Below are 20,997 nucleotides of genomic sequence, written 5' to 3' on the forward strand. Positions count from 1 at the left end.
AGAGAGACAGGGAGCTGTGAAGGATTTTAGAGAAGTAGAACAAGAAGGAAAACAGAGAAAAAGAGGAGGAATTAATATGTAGGGCCTAACTAATTGTAGCATGAAAAAATAATTTTGAAAATTGTCATGGATGATGAGTGAAACTACTACCACAATATAATCTAAATAATATTTATATGCTTGACATTCAGTCGTCAGGGTATCAGGATATTTGGTACTAAGAGATATGACAAAATTTATGACTGCTACCCCCGTCATAACTTTTGTCACATCGTTTGCTTGTATAAAAGGATTACGCACATTTGAAGCCACATATTTTTGGTGTGCGTAAAAGAGAAGAGACAAAATTTATGACAATTTTTGTGACAAAAGTTATGAAATCCACCAGAATACCGATTTTGTCATACCTCTGAGAAAAGATAAAATATGGAGAAAAGACAATGTTCAGAATACCGCCCAGGATTCCCATATCTTTTTTCTTCAAACAAAAATGAATTATGATAATTCATTTACATCATCATACAATTCAATTGTCTATCTATAATTTGATCCCTAATATGAGACGAGTCTGAAATTTTAATGTCAAAATCAGGTTGTGCAGAATAGTTGAACAAGATTGGTTCATGGAACGACCACCGTGCATAAATGCATTCGACGATTGGCCCATTAGCATTGCCTAGAGTTATATTCTATGTTTAGTTTCTCTCATTGATCCCTGAAATGAGAATGGATTCACATTCACATGTGAGTTTCTGTGCAAGTCATTCCTGACATGCCTCAATATTTATGGTTTAAACAGCCATGCACGAGTAATTTCCATAGATGTGGGTCTCATTAAAGATGAGGTTCCACTCCTTACCACGAATCCGGGGGGGGGGGGGGGCACTCGACCAAAAAAATGGTGGGGGTGTGCCGCGGGTGATACAAAAAACAGGGGCCTTGGAGCGGGCTTATTGTAAAAAGGAGGGTCATCGGAATGGGCTTCGGAACTACAAATGTTTGTGAAAACGGGGGTCCTTGGAACGGATCGCCAGCGTGTGAGTGCGTATGCATCCCTACGCCTATGGAACGGTCATGCGTGCATGATGCAGCTAGCGCGGCTTCCGCCAGCCCGGGTGAGCTCTGCAGCCGCTTTTCACCAAACTTGCAGCTCACTGTAGCAGAGCATTGCAATCGGAATGGCGTAACGAAAATATGCGAAGCTTTGGAGCGGATTTATTTCTTCTTTTTTCTCGATAAGAAGAAAATGCTATGCCTTGGAGCGGCTTTCTTTGTTCTTTTTCTCAATAAGACAAAATTGCTATGCCTTGGAACGGCTTTCTTTGTTCTTTTCTCAATAAGACAAAAATGCTATGCCTTGGAACGGAAATTTGAGTGTAAAAATGGGGGTACGCTCCGCGGCATATACCCACTATGCACTATACACTGAGTGCCCCCCCCCCCGGCCACGAATATCAAATTCAGGGTAAAAACATATTTAATAATTGTGAAATATGTCTCTGAAAACGGGTTTCCTGTTTTGTGGGACGCACTGTATAATACCACCTGACAAACACCACTGACAACTTGAGACATAAGATCGACACTAGCCGGCCACCGCTTCGGGAAGATGGGTCCAGTTTCATAAAGACTTGTTTAAAAAAAAAACGTGATTTCTATAACAAATGTACTATCAGCCAATCAGATTGAAGGATTTCGGGAGCTTTTAACTGTTATTGCAAAGTTTTTATTGTAACAAGTTTTATGAAATGGACCCCAGGATCTTTTATCTTAAAGACTTATTATAATAACAAATGCATTATCAGCAAATAAAATTGAAGGATATAAGTAGATTTTAACTGCTATCGCAAATTTGTTCTTACAACAAATGAAACGGACCCCCAGGGCCCCATTTCTTACAGACATATTATATTGATATATATTGACAAATGTACTATTTCTATAACAACTTTACATAAATCATTCACATTGATTAGCTTTAAATTATTGCAAATTTGTTGTGATAAAAAGTTTTAGGAAATGGGGCCCCAGATCTTGTCTCCATTGTGTTCATGTCAAGGTCAAAGAAGCACAGAGAAAGTAGAGCTCTGCACATCAAACAACAACCTACCACACCAGTATAAGACTTTCATACTTGTACCATCTTGACAATAAAACATTTGAAAAAATCCATCTATCTTAATCTATCATTGTAATGATGATAGCTATTGTAATCGTGACGGTGATTAGCGTTCGTGATTCTAATCATGTTCTAGTTTGGTTTCACACATGCTACATATTCGTCATTAGCCTTATTTTTCACTGGAATCATCATTAAATTACAATTTTTTTTACCGTGTGAAAAGGGCATAAGTCTCTATACAACGGGACCCAGGTATTTGTTATCGTTCTTAGGTCATGAATAAATTACATAGGGATATCACATAGCACAAGAAAGGATCTCCAGTCTTGCGTAAAGTCATTTGTATCTTAGGAACAGCTTTATGAAACACCCACTAGAAGCACACGACACATTTTTATTCCCATAGCATAGAGCAAGACAACATCCATTCTGATGGTAGAATACAAAATCAGAAAATAACAGGTATTTTCCCAAATTACACAGATGTGTATACATCCGGGAAGTAGTTCATGAAACAAATAGTCCAGTGATTTTCACTATTTGTTATAAGCTACTGAATCCTTGCATCTCATTGGCTCAGATCAGTAAATTCACTAAAGGCCGCAGAACACCTTACGATTGGTCTGTGACCCGATTTTGAAAAATAAACACAGAAACTGATGCTCATATTGAGACCTGGAATATCTTACCGTGTAATGTTCTGAATCATCGTACGAATACCTATGTTCAAATCTGTGATTATGCTATCATCCTTAGAATAAAAGCAAATTGAATGTCCAGTCGTAATAACGTCATAGCAATTGTACAATTGGCTATGCTTTGAAATTAACTTGGCCTTTACCCAAAAATAAAGGCTTGCTATCATCCAGATTTGTTATATTGGTATTCTTACAGTCGATTTGAACCTCAACTATAAAGGTACTTTTCATTCTCATTCTCAGAAAATGAGCAAAATGCAGTTTGTTCTAAAATTGGATCGTGGACCAGTCATAAGGTGTGCAGTGACCTTTACAAGGTGCTTCAAGAACACTACCCAAGATGGCAAGGACAGAATTCAGTAGTACCAAGCATACAGGGCTCGTCTAGGAAACATGTTCTTGAGTTGTTCAGTAAATCACGTTCTGCGTGTTGCTGCCGGAATGGTGTCTGCTGAAGTTGAGGATGGCGTCCGCAGCGTTGCAATGCTCAGATCGCAAGCGCTTGTACCTGGTGTGGAACCCGAGGACGTAGATGATGGCAGCGAGGGAAGCGTAGCCAGCAAAAAACAGCATTGTCACTGCAGAAAGGGAAACAGATAGTAAGTGATGAGTGCGATTGCAATGAGGGATGAAGGGTTCAAAATGAGAAAAGAAAATATTTAAAATCAAAACCGGTACTTGAGGTTTACCCGTATCACTGAAGTCCAAATTCTTCATAAGAACAAAAGATTTTGAATTTGCTATGCAGTTAAACTGGATATGACAACAACAAGAACTCAATCAACGATAAAGGGCTGGATTTGGAAAAAGCCTTGGTTTGACATTAAAGAAACGTTAAGTACTGTAAAATAATTTAATGAACAACAGGATGTGTATACTTCCTTGATGAATATTTCCTTTTTGTAACGTCTTTGGAACGTTTACCTCTAATCTGAAGAGTCTGATACTGTGTATAAAACATTGCGTGGCATTTCCACAAGCAAAATTACTTTGTCCTAATTGTTTGATTAGAAAAATACCACTTATCCTCCATTTATCTTTGCTTACCAGTCATGTCTTGGGATACTGCATCACCAACATATAGGTCCTCCATTATTCCTGAATCATCTAGGAACATAGACGCCACGGTGGCAGAAGGCACTGTATGTGGCACCTTGCAGGAGTTTGAGAGTTGTTCTTGGGATGTCAGAGGTCTGGCTAACCATTCAGCAGCTAACATGAGCAGGAAACCTTGAACCTGACTGCAACATGGTAAAACAATGAGAGTAGTTGAAATGACTGTATCTTGGAGCTTAATGAAAGATGTGCCATAGTGATAGAAGGAACAGTAGATGCTCCATTACTCCTGCATCACCTTTGACAATAAGTGGCATCAGGCATTGTAAGTGATCTTTGTTGGAGTTTAAAGAGTTGTTCATCGGGTCTCTGTGTGGTCTAGTGGTTCTGACTCTCGCCTTTCAAACAGAGGGTTGTGGGTTAGATTCCTAGCAATGGCTTACTTTCAGCAAGAAATTTATCCCCCACAGTGCTGCACTCGACCCAGGTGAGGTGAATCGGTACCTGGCAGGATTAATTCCATGCATGTACTGAGCACCAGTGATGGTAGCTTGAGTGAATCCCGGGGTAAGCACTTTGTATCCTCAGGCAAAAAGCACTCTATAAATCCAGCTATTATTATTGCCATTATTAGAGGTCTTACAATTCAGATGCTAATAAAAAAGGGTACTGTATACTAGACTGCAGAATGGTATAACAATCAGTGGTTGAAGTGTAAGTACAACAAATACAGCTTGGCAGGAAGCTCAAAGAAAGATTCTAAATTGAAAAAAAGTAGGTGGAGCCGTGCTGGAGTGTAAAAGTTGTCCTTGGGATGTCGAGGTCTAACCATTCAGCTACTACTAAGGAAATATTTAACTAAACATGAGAGTGATGGAATTTATCATGGTATGCTCAATATAACTTAGAGGAGAGCTTAAAGGGGAAGTTAACCCTGGTGTGAAATTGGTTTAATTAAAAGAAAAGAAAGAAGAAAGATTTTAGTGATGATTTGGCAAACATCGATCAAAGATGAACAGAGTTATGGATTTTTAGAGTGTGGGTTTTGTGATGTTATTGTGAGCAAGCCATGCATGTTACTTGCTGGTGATTTTTTTGCTACCTGCAGGTCGGCCGCACTGACAGTATCTTGCATGCAGTTGCCCACAGGAGTGCACACAAGTCTCTTTTGCACACACAGAAAAGTTTCGAACAGGCTCTCAAATTGTTGCAGGTGATTTCCTCCAACTCACCAGCAGCAGGGCTTGAATGACATGACAGGGCCTAAATAATGTTTTTTTGATTAAACACTTTAATGACTTACCCAGACATGATGAGGAACCCTGCACTTGTACCCTCAGACACCGGATATGTTGCTTCTACGCCTAGTTCTAAGGAGACTGGGAACTGGGCAAAACCAAAGAAGCCTACAACTGCACACACACCAACAATAGCTGCAGGTATATTGGGATATCTTGTTATCTAGATAGAATAAAACAAAAACAGAAAAATCAATGAAAATGAATCGAAATAGAAATCTTATAAAGAAAAAAAAATCATTTTACCCAACTGATCATGAACAGGCAGCCACTGTGCAGCGCCAGACCGACCTTGTGCTATGCCCAAGAAGGGTAGCAACAACTACCAACTTTTAATGTCCTTTTGGTCTTAAATGGCCAGGGCTTGAACTCCCAACATCTTGGTTTCGAGATGGATGCTCTACAAACTGAGCAGACACACTGGTATTAGAGGAAAAACATGTCAAGATCAAAATACTGGTGAAAATGCACAATGTTTACTAATATAGAGACTGGTGCTTTCAGGAGAATAATAAAGCGGAGGCAGTTGCTTTTATCTTTTCCCTTAACAAATGTAAGCAACATGCACATGTATGATGCAGAAGACGAGCGCAGTAGCTTCAAAGCAGCCATTAACTCTACACTCTGGTCTTGCATTAATTAGTAATGTCAATAATGGAAACTAAAAATATATGTCATAAGCAAGTCAAGTGAATGGTACAAATACCGTCACATACAGTTATACTGACTACTCATTCATGTGTGCAACCCTCAATCGCAGAATGGCTTGAACTCCTTTGCAGTAGGAAAAACATAATCGCAAGAGACATTCAAGACAAAATTAAGAATTAATTTGTCTGTTTCGTACATCATGGCAATAAAGAGTACTTGCAGCCGAATGAATACATATTGTCTTTACAAATTAATATCATAACATTCAATACTAAAATCATCCTTATGATCTGTTACTATGATTTGTACTACAGCATCTCTGAGAAGTAACAGAGAGGCTGACAAGAAAAGCAAGAGATCTTTAAGTACTCTTTAAGTAGAGCATCATTTAAATTTTCATTAAACGATAAAAAAGAAAGAGAATTACGCTTTTATTAGACAAAGATGATAAAATTAGATTTGAATGTGAGATATCTACTGTACATGCCTTTTGAACCCTGGAGCAATATAAACTAAAGAGGGCAGCAGACTTACCACTGATAGAGCTACTATACACACAGCACAGAGGGAAAAGGAGACCTTAGCAACGAGAGCAAACTTCTTTGTCCTATCAACGTACAACCCGGATACAAACGCTCCCACGATGCCACTGCCAATGAGGACAGCCCCACATACGCCTGAGAAATTCTGTAACAGAGGAGATGTATAAAGAGTGAACATGTCATTGGACCTTGGTTCATGAGAGTAGAGAGGTTCAGGGTAGCACTCTAACTCACATGGCAGCAGCACACTGGCAATTTGCAGTCTATACTGCCCTGCCGGTGTAAACTTTAGAAGGTTCACAAGAATGTTAAAATAATATATACATCATTGAGAGCACTTGTAAGAATTACATGCAAGAGGTACCTTAAAAAAATCTAGTTACCCTGAGACATAGTCTAGGGCACTTGAACTGTACGAGCATGAGTAATAATTCTAATACCCAAGAAAAATGATAATGTTTACAGGATAGCAATGTGGGCCATTGTCTTTTAATGAATTTCACTTGTGTGTTGGTCAATAGAACTACTGTACATGTAGTAATTACTATCAGTTAGAAATTTTTCCTTTAGCCAAAAGAAATGACTGACAACATGAAATATGAAGGTAGAGTCCTTGAAAAAGCCAAAGAGATCCTTACCAATAAGAAACATGCCCTTCATAAATATTATAATTTGATGAGGTCAGGCTAACGTCTGAGATCCCTTCCCGGCAGAACCTCACGCTTCGTAAATTCTGTTGTTCCAGTGTCAATTCGTGCATTTAATAGCCATACTTGAAATTATGTTACCCCACTGACTTTATCTTACTTTCTCTTATCTTTGCTTGTTAATTTGTGTAATCTTCTGTGTGTATCATGTAATATTCTAAATGATTTTGTGTGAACAAATTGAATTTCCATTTGTACTTGAATCCAATTGGACAATAAAAATATCTGAATCTGAATATATTTAGTCAATTATTTGATTACATGTAGGATCCATACTGAAGGAAAAGCAGTTTGGTTGGACAATATCTCAAAATTGGCACTGAATAAAACATTTGCTCAATATCTTGCATAAAATCACAAGCAAATGCAAGAATGAATAACAATCAAACAAAGCCAAGTGGAAGGGATCCAAAATGTAAATGTCACAAACAAAATTCTGAGCTGAGAAAAAATTGAACATGTCCTTAATATCGAGTAGCATTTTCGGTAAAATGAGAAATAACTTTGTTACAGTGTATATGAAAAGGCAATTTATTAAAACAAGGATTTTTCACATCAGAAATGTAAAGACAACTTTACGTTCAAGGAATATATTCCTTCCCCGGAGTATAATGTTGTAAACTGCAATGTACCAGTACTACTTGTATATCACTTATTAAAAACTACAGTGATATACATTGTATGAGTACACACAACATCTCAATAATGACGATGATGAAAATGGTGATGATGATGATGGTGATGATGATGATGATGGTGATGATGGTGGAGATGATGGTGGTGGTGATGACGATGATGATGATGGTAATGGTGGTGATGATGATGGTTGTGGTGGTGATGATGATGATGAAAATGATGATGATGATAATAAAAATAATAGCTAGTTTTATACTGCTTTTCCCATAACGGCTCAAAGCACTAATATACAGCATATCATTACTCTGGTCATTGGATTCATTTCAATCCACACAAAAAGTGCACAATCTAAATAACTTCATACAGTATTCTATACTTACGTCACTGTAGCCAACAGGGCATAAAACCTCCTCTATAATAGTTATGATGGAGTTAAAAACTGCTAGTCCAGCACCAAAGACAATAAATAGGACCCAGAAGGCTTTGATGCGTATGATCTGTAAATCAAAGGTAAATTTTTGTTATATTGCAGGATAAAATTCATATTTTACAGTTAAGTGCCTACATGTACTGAGAAACAAACTGAATTAACTTGCATGCTTAAAATGAAGAAAAAAAAATAAATGAATAAGACAATGCATGCATTTATTTTCAACTGGACTGCAGTAGTATGTACTACTTTAATACAAGATACACTAAGTGCACATTGTGGATTTCAATTTTGGTGTTTAAAGCTTGTGTTGATTTAACACCAGACACAGCACCACATCAATAATGCAAACACTAATCTTGAAATCACCCCCAAAATACACTGGACTAAAAAGACATTCTGAGTACATTGCAATTTGTTGTTTATATAATACGCTTCACCCTTTACCATGCTACACATGTAGACATTACATACTAATGCAGCAAAACAACACACAGGCACACACACCCACCCACCCTCCCACACACATCAACAAAGTCAACATGTTATCATGCAATTAATAAGATAAAAGACCTTTAGTCTCTATAACAGATAAAAAATGTTTAAGGTTGCTATTTTTGAAAATGCTGAAATTTTACTTAATGTTAATTACAGAGGATACATTAATTATGTGGATAAGGGACATTTTATTTATCATGTCAATAATATCACTTTAAAGGTATTGTTTAACATTGTGAGCAGTCGATTTAAAAAAATTCTCAAACTAAGATGAAACATGTGTATACAAGTGCATGTATTAGAACTAATAAACCCTTAAAACAACCATTATTGAGAATGAAAAGCTTAAACTACAAGGCAAACCCCGATTTTGTTAATAGGTGTCTTATAGACACCTATATAGTACACATAAGTGTATGGGATGAAATTAAGATGGTGTTTCCGGTCACATTATATTTCAATTTTTGAAGCACTAAATAATTATTTTCGAACGCAATTTTTTCTTGGCTTCATTTTTGTAACATATCACAGACACATGTGACAAGTGTGACCTTCTAGCTCATTTTTTTAAAAAGTCAAACCAATGTTAACCAATCACTTTAAGAGCCTGAGAAATTCCCTGAATCAGAGGTGTATCAGGGGGGGGGGGGGGTGGGGGGAACATCTGGCCAGTGCCCCCCCCCCTATTGAAAGCCATAGTCAATAAATATGTAAATGACATCCATACAAAAGTGTGCCCCTCCCCCTTTTGAGAGCCACAGCAAATATGTTTAATTGGAATATATCATTCATACACAAATGAGGACCTCTTTTCATGGGACAAAAGGACCTCCAGTTTTTTTTACTGAAAACCTTTTTTTTCCTTTTTTGGCTTGTCAAATTTAACGTGGGATAAAATGACCTTCATTTTTAGTAAAAAACATTTTTTTGCTTGTCGAAATTTCTTAGGGGTAAATATGCCCCCCCCCCTTAGGAGAATCCTGGATCCTCTTCTGTCCTGAATATACTGATCTTCAAAAGTAAGAATCTTTAAATAATTAAATGTATCAATTAAGAAAATGGTAGGTGAAAGCTATGATTGTGTTATCCCATATTCAATAATATTCTATATAAGGAGGTAACACTTTTATTTCAACATCAGATATCTCTCGAGTGTCAATTGGTACAAGTGTCAATGATTGATCACACTGAGTGAAGTTGGCTTAGTTGGTAAAGCATCTGCTTTTCAAACCAAAGTTCATGGGTTCGAGTCTACCACAGGCGGAATGACTGAAGCCTGCGCTGTGTAAACGTCTCTCTCCTATTCCATAGATGCCAGCTACATGTATGTTACAGTGGAAAACACTGTCCCTCGGATAGGACGTCAATCGGAGGCCCCGTGCAGAGGAGAGTCACTACCTTTGCATGTGAAGAACCCACTTCACTATTCTTACATGTATAAGGGTAGGGGGAACCCTGGTGAAGCGGTCCACCTGCATCCCCCCTAATCAGTTATACATGAATGGGGAGGGGAGACCTGCGGGTCATGGTGATTCAGTTCGCTTTTTGCCTCTCACGCACAAGTGACACCAAACAAATAATACTAAATGACATTTAATAGTAATAAATGGAATCAACCATAGAGATCAAACCAGCAATCAATTACTTTCAAAGCTTTGTGTTATCAGACCTAGGACATGTATTTAACCGCCCTTTCACACGGTAAAAAAATTGTAATTTGAATGATGATTCCAGTGAAAAATAAGGCTCATGACAAATTTTTAGCATGTGTGAAACCAAACTAGAACATGATTAGAATCATGAACTCCTGAATCATCACTACAGTGATGATTCAATATTCATGTGTGAAAAGGCCGTACAGTAAGTTTCGATCAATTGTCCCAGAACTTGTCCCAGGGCCCAGAACTCTGATTTATCTCGAAAACTGAAAAGTAAACAAACTGCATAATGTACACATACTTTATGAAGCATGTAAACGAAGCTGAACTACCAAAACCAAAACTAATCTTAGTTCAATTGTACATCAAACAGAGTCATAAAGTTTGCTTGATAACACATTTCTATTTGAAGAATAATATTGATGGCCTGGATCTATGAATGATAGTCGCTCCACATTCAAACACTATGCAGTAATGAAATCATATGGATCACACTTTCTTGAGTTTAATTATGGGTTTGCCTACTTTATTGTGTTCTTGAACATATTCAATAATCTCATTTTTTCAATAAAATGTTTTGCATTCATCCATGATGATCTCTTGAATCATTGTAATCATGTTCACTTTCTACTTTCTATCGTTTGAATTTCAGATAAATTGTCCCAGGGCTCAGAACTGTGATTTATCTACAATACAGCAAAAGTAAACAAACGGCATGTTCATGTACTTTATCAAGCATGTAAAGTACCCACAACAAAACTAATCTTGGTTCAAGTGTATGTCAAACAGATTCATAAAGTTTGCTTGATAACAAATCTAATTGAAGGCTGATAATGATTGATGGCCTAGATATATGAATGATACATGTAGTCTGTCTACATTCTAACATTGTGTTAGTATGAAAATTATATTGATTGCATTTTCCAAGTCTTAATATTACTTTGTGATCTCAAACTTATTCAATATATGTTCCAATATTTTGCATTCATCCTTGATATTCTGATCAATTTTAACATGTTAACTTTCTGTCCTTTGAGGGTCAGCATTAAAGCATCTCCAAAACATCTCCTTCTCCAATGTCTCGGTTGCTAGGAAGGGACCTTTGACAAAATAAATGTCTGTCCTACTAATGTCGTTCTTCTACGAAACATTAAAGGGAAGTCCCATCCTTTTTTTGTCAAATGAAAAATTGATTCATAAACAGAATATAATCATGTACAAGCAACCAAAGTGGTTTAAGTGGATATTAGACCTAAAGGGGCATGGACATAGCCCAGGGAAAACAAAACTTGGGGGCTTGGGGCAAATTTTCCCCCTAAAAAGGCCATGAAAATTAAAGAAAAAAAAAGCACCTGAAGTTCCTACAGGGTCGAATGTAACTTTATTGTCCTGGTGAGCTCAAAACTAGCGTGGAAAAAAAATCCCTGGTATAGCCTCACTAGAAATTAGACAAAGTGGTACGTGTAAATGGGTTGAATGGCAATTACACCAAATGGTTAGTAGAAAAACTGGTTTTATATCCAAAGTAGGATCAGACCATATGGGATGAGACCAAATGGAAAAAAGACAAAATTGGTTTACAGTAAACCAATTAAAGGGGAATCCAACCCAAATAAAAACATGTTTTTATAAGGAAAAGAAAAATCAGACAAGTTGATGGGTGAAAGTTTGAACAATATTGGACAAACAAAAAGAAAGATATGAATTTTTAAAAGTTGTAAATATTGGTAATCACTATACCCATGGAGATTTCAAATTGGCCGCTTATGTGATGTCATAGTGATGTAAGGCAAGGACTACTCTTCCATGTACTCCGATACATATTATGGCTAAAATGTCATTTTTCCCAAAAGTTTTATTTCAAATTATATTTTTCTTTCATGAGGACATAAAACAATATACTACATGGGTTATATTTAGATTACTGCCCCAGGGAATGGGTACTTAGGAGAAAACCACAAAGCCCTGATAATACAGTACATGGCCTATGGGAAAGTTGTCCTTGCCCCTTGCCATAATTTACTTACCCAGTTGCCAATTTGAAATCGACCTATTATTAGATCTCAATTTTAAAGCAGCTATAACTTTCTTATTGCTTGTCCAATTTCTTTCAAGCTTTCACCATTCTGTTCAATTTATTTTTCTCCTTCCCAACACAACATTTTATGGCCAAGGCTGGATTCCCCTTTAACCATAATATAGAGGTCAACATACCTGTTTTAGACCTGAGAAGAAAGATGAATGATGGGACGCTGCACTTGCACTAGGCGGAGTGGGCGGGGCATTCTTACAGTAGCACATGACAACCACTGCTAGCACCCCACTTACAATACCAGGTATCATGTATACCAACAACTGTGGACAAATGAACAAAAAAAAAAGCTCAAAAGAATCCTTCTAAAACATACATCTAACTGCTTGGACAGACTGAGTGTCTATCGGCTAATTGTCTTTCAAACATCAATGGTCTCATAACTGAATGAAATTCAACCATTTGAACATACATATACATTTTACTATCTATTTTACCAATGTAATCGCAAACCATCTCACTCCTTGACTAGCAATGGTGAAAAGGAGGAGCCCAATGATTTATTTTACATTTCTCTCATGAGTTTGAATAGATTTTTACAAATTCGGACAAAAACATTTGATTTTTTTTCAATTCTGCCTGAATCCTTCAAAACATTTGGCATTCATTAATTAGACATTGCGGAGCTTCAGATTTCGCTAAAAAATGGACAGGTTTTTAATTATTGAACAGACAATTTTTGTTTTGTTTGCATCAACTGCATTTACCTGAAAATTTCATTTTATAATTAGGAGATGAATATAGGCAATCTCTATGACTGATTCTCCCCTGTTTTTTGTGTGATCATTGAGGATGTAGAAGTACCGTTACAAAAATACATGTATAATATGTACATGTGCAGATCAATCCCTGAAACTTGATGTACATGTACTGTACAAGTACAATGTACAGGTATGATATTCTTGCTACAATTTGGTTTGATTTTTTTGTGTGAATCATGTGGATTTTGTTTGCCTGTATCAAACTGTAACAAGAGAAGGATTTAAAACATAATCTATATCAATTGTGGTGCAATGGATTAGACTCCAGAATTTGAAACAGAGGGCCGTGTGTTCGAATCCCAGCCATGTTGTAATTTCCTTCAGCAAGAAGTGATCCAAGATGTGCTGCACTCAACCCAGGTGCGGAAAACGAGTACCTGACAGGGACTTATTCCTTGAAACATGCAAGCATGTAACAGCTGCTCTGCTATAAAAATCCAGGGAAATTATACTGCATTACAGGAGAGCGTTTCATGAAGGGACACTGTCCGACAAGTTCTGTTTTATCCGACAATTACCATAGTAAGAGTACCTCTCAGCCCATCAGAATCAAGGAAAGATGTCAGATCTGACAACTTGTCGGACAAAAATGTTGATGAAACGCTTCCCTGGAGAGTACGATAGAGACTCGTGATAAATAAGTGTTTGACGCTATATTGCTATCATTTATCTTTTACCAAAAACTTCAAGTCATCCGGCTCCTTGACAAGCATCGACGAGAGGAGCATGCCGATGAGGATTCCCAGGGGGTTGGACGTAGATCCTACAGTGTTTGCAGTGGTCCTCTGGCCCTCTGGGAACCAGACAGCCGCCACCTTGGTGGGGGTGAAAAGGAAACAAGGTTGGGCCAACGATGCCAGGCCTTGGCCTACCATCACGACCAGGTATCGATAGTTGCTGAAGAAGCTGAATACTGATACATAGCGGATGACGATGCCAACAGTGTTACAACAAGCACCAAGGATGATCTGAGTAAAAAAAAACAACAACAATAAAACACAAATTAATATTGACAACTTTTTGGCATTCTTTTTTCTGAATGAAGTTTATAACTTTACTTACAAGTGCATAATGTGGCTTAACTTGTTTTAGATATCTCAATGTTTAACAAAGCTCTCATGGTATTAATTCATTTTATCAGCACATTTAACACTCAAAGTGCATTGTGGGCAATTCCACATGGGAGAGGGTAAAAACAGTAAAATTCAAAATTAATAATATGCATCTGAATGTGAATGTCCTTTTTACACAAAACCTTATATTTTAAGGAACTGAAAACCTTTTTTAAATATCTGTTACGGTTTTTGCGGAGCAATCTTTTGAATTTGATGACCATTTTCAATTAGAGAACATGTATTTTACATTATTTTGGATAAATTTGATAACTAAAAAAATATTTTACAATTTTGGTTCAAAATCATCTAATGTTGTGTGTGAAGGTGTAACAATTACCAGTAGCAAATGTCTTTATCATGGGTATTTTCAAATTTCTCAGAGAAAATTTTGCAATCTACTACAAAAACGGATGTAATTCCGTTACCATGAAACTGAAAAGTTTTTCCTATGAACTAAATACTTGCTTGAATTTTATATAATTCTGAATTCTCTGATTTCATGTGACTTGCTAAAGACTGAGCAACATTTTTTTGAAATATCATTTCTAATTCTGCTGTAACTGTGGTAACGGAATTACATGGTAACGGAATTACCATTATCATATCTTTAAAGGGGTGTGCGTTAGCCAATTTTGTTCCAATGGCATGTTGATATCTTAGCTGTAGATCACAGTTATAAACATTAAAAGCCTTCTGATTAGTAATTACACTCTAAATCAGGATGAAATTATACAATTACTTGACAACAAGTCCCATTCAATATGGCCTGAGTATAACATTCAGAAAAAGGGCAAGATAATGTACATTAGCATCAATAAAGTATATTGATGGAGCATACAATGTAGGTGAATGCCTTACAAAGTATTAATGGGCAATCAATTCTTGGGGAGGAGTAGCAAAATGATTATGCAGGATGATCTTAACAAAATTCTCATTCAGATTGATTTTGCAAAAAATGTCATTGCCAAATACCAGTTCTAATGAGATCAAAAATACTGGACGCACAATCACGAAGTGACCATGTTCACTGACTGTGTGTGCCTTGGAAAAGAATGGCATTCCTTTTTTTTGTAATTGCCTCTGATCAATTCACCCTCAACAGACTTAATGAACTTTTCAGTAAAAGAAATTCCGGGACGGCTGGGAGTATTTCTCTGCTTCAAAGAAATGGGTTTAGTTTTCAGAAGGGACCGCCCACTAGTTTAAGCGATATCTTCTGTGTAACTGTCCTTGCAATGGAAGATTGGATATATATTCTTTGCAACAAGCAATGGTGAGGGACCAGACTCTGGCATTGATTGGCGAACAGTGTAGCGAGCAGTAAAAAGTAATGAGTGGAAAAGATTGAAGTGAGATCCATAATTTACAGATGTTACAAGAATCACATGCCAAAAAATCATACTAAATCTTTATACAGATGACATTTCCAAAAGTAAGGTGGATTTGACAGATATTCAAGATGCCTTAATTAGCACCAAACCAATAATGTGCTCCACCCCTACATGTATGCAATGGATGCTCAGAAACATGCAAAGTCAGCATCATCCAATAATCACTGCTTCACGGATAAAGTGAGTAACGACGATGACCCTTCAAGTGAGGATGATACACAGAATGTGAACACTTCTCTAAGGAGAGGATGGTGATAATATTGAGACCAACAAGGTCATTAACATCTGAGAACAGCAACATAACTCAGTTTGAAATGGGTAGAAATGTATGTACAGCATTCTGCTGTGAGAGAAATGCTAAGAGACAGTGGTAGTATTCTCATATACATTCTGATATAAAATGAAATATTTTATCTCTATTAAAATAAGTGATATAAAATCACCTAAAATTCGTTCCGAAATGGTATTCCAATAACCATTTTGTCTTTGTTTTATCTCTGTGACACAAACCTATTTTTGAACCAATTTGTAATGAGAAAGGCTGTTTTTTGTAGCACTCATCTCATTCAACCAATTAAAAGCCTTTCTGCCATGAGTTTTGGCAAATGAGTGAGATGGCATTAAATCAAATTCTGTGCCTACAGGGATTTAATTGAAAAAAATGAACAAAAATATGAAGTCAATATCACATCATTTTGTACTTCATTTCATTTCATAAACAATAGTCAATAAAATTATTTGAAATATTTCTTTAATCTACAAGAATAATGTTAGAGTAGTACTCTAATGATTAAATGATTTATCATTTTCCTTTATTCTTATTTCAAAGTCTTGAGCGAATTGACCTAGAAATATTGCTGAAATTGAAAATGTATAGAGAGAATACATGTAGCCTCCACCTTATTTGCAGTTCTTTTTTTTTCTTCAAAGGAAATTTGGTGCAGGCACATCATCTGTGATGCAATGATTGGATACGCGATAAACATGTCTATATCCTAGGCACTGCTTTGTCACATATCTTTAGAGACGGAAGATAAAAATGCATCTCGCATAAATTTTCATCTTTTATATAACAGATAAAAATTTTAATATAATAAAAAAAATCATGGCCCAAGAAAACCAACTAATTTCATGAATATGACATAAGATCATCAAATCACTGCAGTTTCTTAGGGTCACATTTGGGAAATACATCTGTCAGGAAGATGTCCGATATTGACTTTATACTCAGATCTGCTATAATTGCAGTCCTCAGTGAGCTACATATAGACAGAAAATGAATCCTTACCTTAAAAAAAAATTAGATTGGTGCACTGATTAAGAACCAACCACTTAGTTGTTTACATTTTTTCAAGATGTAAATGTCAACACTATTTTCGTGAGGTTTCAGCATTGTTTCTTGTTTTCAAATCATTTATTGAACAACCAAATAGAAAGTTTTCAGTTTAACTGTTTTAAGATGCCAATTGTGTGTGAAACTATGTTTCTTTTGAGTATTCAAATACTTTAGAATATCTTAAACTATCATCTACACAAATCTTTGACTAAATATGCAGATCTGATAACATGCTGTCCTCAGTTTTTGTAAAATTCCTAATGTGTATACATATGGCTGTAGTCCATGTAATTCCGTTACCATGATTACTAGTGATGATTTTTGGCCTTTACATAATTCTTTCCATCAGTACAGGAGGCAAAAAGTGGCTAGTAAGTCCTAATACCCCTAAAATTGAAAATGAACTAAAATGTAATTTTACTACTGATCCCTAATATTTTGTAAAATCATGTTTATTCATGGTAGAGCCACCTATCACGTACTATATACTTATATTTTATTTAATATTAGAGACGTGAAGTACTTAGATTGTGTTAAGTATTAGAGAAGAATGTATAAACAAGCTTTATTGAGGCATTTCACCAGTCCTAAATGCCTAAAAATATAATTTTCCTTCCCAAATGTCAGAGGCGTAATTCCGTTACCATTATGTGTAATTCCGTTACCATGTACTTGCCCTAAAGAAAGACCAATCATCAAAATTTGTTGATGATATTTGTGAATAAATTACTTTCAAAATAAAGTTGACATTATAATGAATTGAATCAGACATTAACTTGGAGCTAGTGTGTTGTAGATTTCAGAGAAACTTTTACTAAACTTTGGGTTGCAAAATTACTAATTTCTCTGGTAATTCCGTTACCATAGCACATATCCGTCATTCACATCTGAACGTGTGAGGGGTTTTCTAAAAATCTTGGTTCAGTATATAGCACTAGTGGCCATGCATAGTATTAGGTTCAGAAAATTTGAAAATATTGAGATATCTGGATGCTGTGAGCAAAAATAACAGCAAAATTTCTCTGATTTGTAATTCCGTTACCATGGAATTGCCCTTGTGCAATGCCACTAGGCAATTACCAGGCAATATTACAGATTACAGAAAGTCAAATTTGGTTTAACACGATAAAGCATTAACCCTTATGCAAATTTTGTCGCTACGCTACCGTGCAAATTTTTTTGACCCCGCCACTTGCAGACTTTATAATTTCAAGTCTTGCGCATCTTTTGAGATCAAATTTTTGATGACCTTGAAAGAGGTTCTGAAATCACTGAACATTTTGTAAGTGCTTGTCAGACCCAAAGTTGCTCAAAAACATGATTCCGGGTACAAATGTACTACAAAGTCAATGCAATGTTTTTCAACCAAAAATCATATAAAATGTATGATTATTCTTAAAATATTTTTGTTGGTTTATATGGATTTATATTAAGTTATTTATGATAGAAACAAGTGGAATGCCTCTGGCCGTCTCACCTGCATCACGCGATTCAACATACATGTAGCAGCAGTGCTGACTTTGAAAACTACTATAACTCACACAAGATGTTCAGTGATACTTGGTTACTCTTATTTCCACGTTTTATGAATTAGACCAATACACTTACAGAGATAGGATGGCATTTCAACAAATACCCCCAATGCGGCCAAAGTTCATTGATCTCACATGACCTTTGACCTTGATCATGCGACCTGAAACTTGCACAAGATATTCAGTGATACTTGATTACTCTTAGGTCCAAGTTTCAAAAGTCAGATCAATAAACTTGCAAAGTTATGATAGTAATTCAACAGATACCCCCATTATGGCCAAAGTTCATTGACCTTTGACCCTGGTCATGTGACCTAAAATGCGCACAGGATGTTCAGTGATACTTGATTACTCTTATGTCCAAGTTTTATGAACTAGACCAACACACTTTCAAAGTTATGATGGTAATTCAAAAAATACCCCCAATTCGGCAAAAGTTCTTTGACCCTAAATGACCTTTGACCTTGATCATGTGACCTGAAACTTGCACAGGATGTTCAGTGATACTTGATTACTGTTATGTCCAAGTTTCATGAATCATATCCAAAAAATTTTAAAGTTTTGATTGTAATTCAACAGATACCCCCAAATCGGCCAAAGTTCATTGACCCTAAATGACCTTTGACCTTGGTCATGTGACGTGAAACTCATGCAGGATGTTTGGTGATACTTGATTAACCTTACATGTATGTCCAAGTTTAATGAACTAGGTCCATATATTTTCTAAGTTATGATGACATTTCAAAAACTTATTAAACCTCAGGTTAAGATTTTGATATTGATTCCCCCAACATGGCCTAAGTTCATTGACCCTAAATGACCTTTAACCTTGGTCATGTGACATGAAACTCTAATAGGATGTTCAGTAATACTTGATTAACCTTATGGCCAAGTTTCATGAACTAGGTCCATATACTTTCTAAGTTATGATGTCATTTCAAAAACTTAACCTCAGGTTAAGATTTGATGTTGACGCCGCCGCCGCCGCCGTCGGAAAAGCGGCGCCTATAGTCTCACTCTGCTATGCAGGTGAGACAAAAAGGGTCCACGACAAAGATCATCAGAAAAACAAACAAAAAACATAGGTTAGAAAAACAAAGAAAGACATAAGAATTTAAAAATCAATAAAATACATAAGAAATCAATGATATTTGGGCAAATTTTTGGTAGATAATTGTTTATGTAAAACTTGATACTCTAACGATTTAATAGCATTTTACTAGCTATACAAAGTGAGTTAAAGGAAAAAAATATACACAACAAAATAATTAGGGCAAATTTCATGCACTTATTTGCATAATTAAATAATAAAAAATATAAACAATTACAATTATTAAAAGTCTTGTAGTATACCGCTGGCTAAATGCATGTGCAAATTTTTGCGGCGATCGCGAAATCAGCAGCTGAGATGGGGGGGGGGGGGGTCAATTCATAAAATAAGATTTCAATTTAATAGAAAGATGAAAAAATACTTTACATATTTGGTTACATCCATAATACCGAACAAACTACTGATGATAAAAAGTTCAGTCAATCATAAAACGAGATTAAGCTCACATACTATCAATAAGAAAATTTAATTTCTGTACACATCCTGATATATTTAGTTCCAAACATTCAGCTTGTAAATCAGGGAATAATCTAACCTGAACTTTCATGAAAAAACATCCCATATTATTAAGCAAATGGTTGGGTCTAATATATGTATTTTGAAAATTTACCTTTAAATACATTTTTAAGTAAATATCGAGCCCACAGCGTAAAATGCCTGATGGTTTTGACAAGCATATTATTACCAGACACAACCACTTTACATACGTACATGGTTGATATAATCTTTAAAAAAATGTGGAATACTTTAAATTATCATGATGCATGGAACTTGCAATCACTCAACAGTAGGAATTTTAAAGTAAAGAGAACTTACGACTGGTGCAAGACCATAGCTGTCTAATAACCACACAGCAACAAATCCAAATGGAGTGGTGACCATGTAGATAGTCGACAGCCAGTTGACATTGGCATCTGTTGTATTAAGGTACACAGCAGCATAATTAGCGATCGGGGCAAAGGTAATCCATGTCTGTGTTTCGATAAAATAAAAGCAATATCAAAAGTGTCAATTCTTTACAATTAATATCATTCCCCTTGTGAAATCATACAAAACGGAAGTTTTAATTTACCGGGTACCTTGATTCTTCAAATGTAGGTAATTTACGTTTTCATGAAAAATAGTGTCCAAGTGTAAAAAACACCTCCGTCAATATGATCCTAACAATGATGCCAGACTTTAAATTCATATTTAATTCCCTTTCCATCAATACCCATTTTATGAAGATTGGCCAAGTGGCATTTCAAAGGTAGGCAACCACACCCATTTTGCAGAAAAATCTTTAAATTCAATGTGCCGTAACTCGCGAACTTCTGACCCAATTGACCTAAAATTTGAAATTTGGTACTGTGGGATCACATTA

The 20,997-nt window shown here is 36.1% G+C and overlaps 1 protein-coding gene across 2 annotated transcripts in view; it reads right to left on the reverse strand.

Moving 5' to 3' along the window:
* Positions 1–2,281: 2,281 nt before the first annotated feature.
* The window catches only part of LOC121425003 (solute carrier family 49 member A3-like), a 34,216-nt gene continuing 15,500 nt past the window's right edge, over positions 2,282–20,997 (reverse strand). For both annotated transcript variants that reach the window (XM_041620918.1, XM_041620919.1), the window contains exons 2-9: positions 20,451–20,606; positions 13,827–14,117; positions 12,511–12,651; positions 8,091–8,207; positions 6,360–6,512; positions 5,180–5,337; positions 3,868–4,061; positions 2,282–3,398 (exon numbers count right to left, since the gene is read on the reverse strand). In XM_041620918.1, the coding sequence (XP_041476852.1) occupies positions 3,229–3,398; positions 3,868–4,061; positions 5,180–5,337; positions 6,360–6,512; positions 8,091–8,207; positions 12,511–12,651; positions 13,827–14,117; positions 20,451–20,606 (1,380 nt within the window). In that variant the 3' untranslated portion in view covers positions 2,282–3,228. The remainder of the gene's footprint in view (positions 3,399–3,867; positions 4,062–5,179; positions 5,338–6,359; positions 6,513–8,090; positions 8,208–12,510; positions 12,652–13,826; positions 14,118–20,450; positions 20,607–20,997) is intronic.

Source organism: Lytechinus variegatus, chromosome 12 (assembly GCF_018143015.1).
Source record: "Lytechinus variegatus isolate NC3 chromosome 12, Lvar_3.0, whole genome shotgun sequence".
NCBI lineage: Eukaryota > Metazoa > Echinodermata > Echinoidea > Temnopleuroida > Toxopneustidae > Lytechinus > Lytechinus variegatus.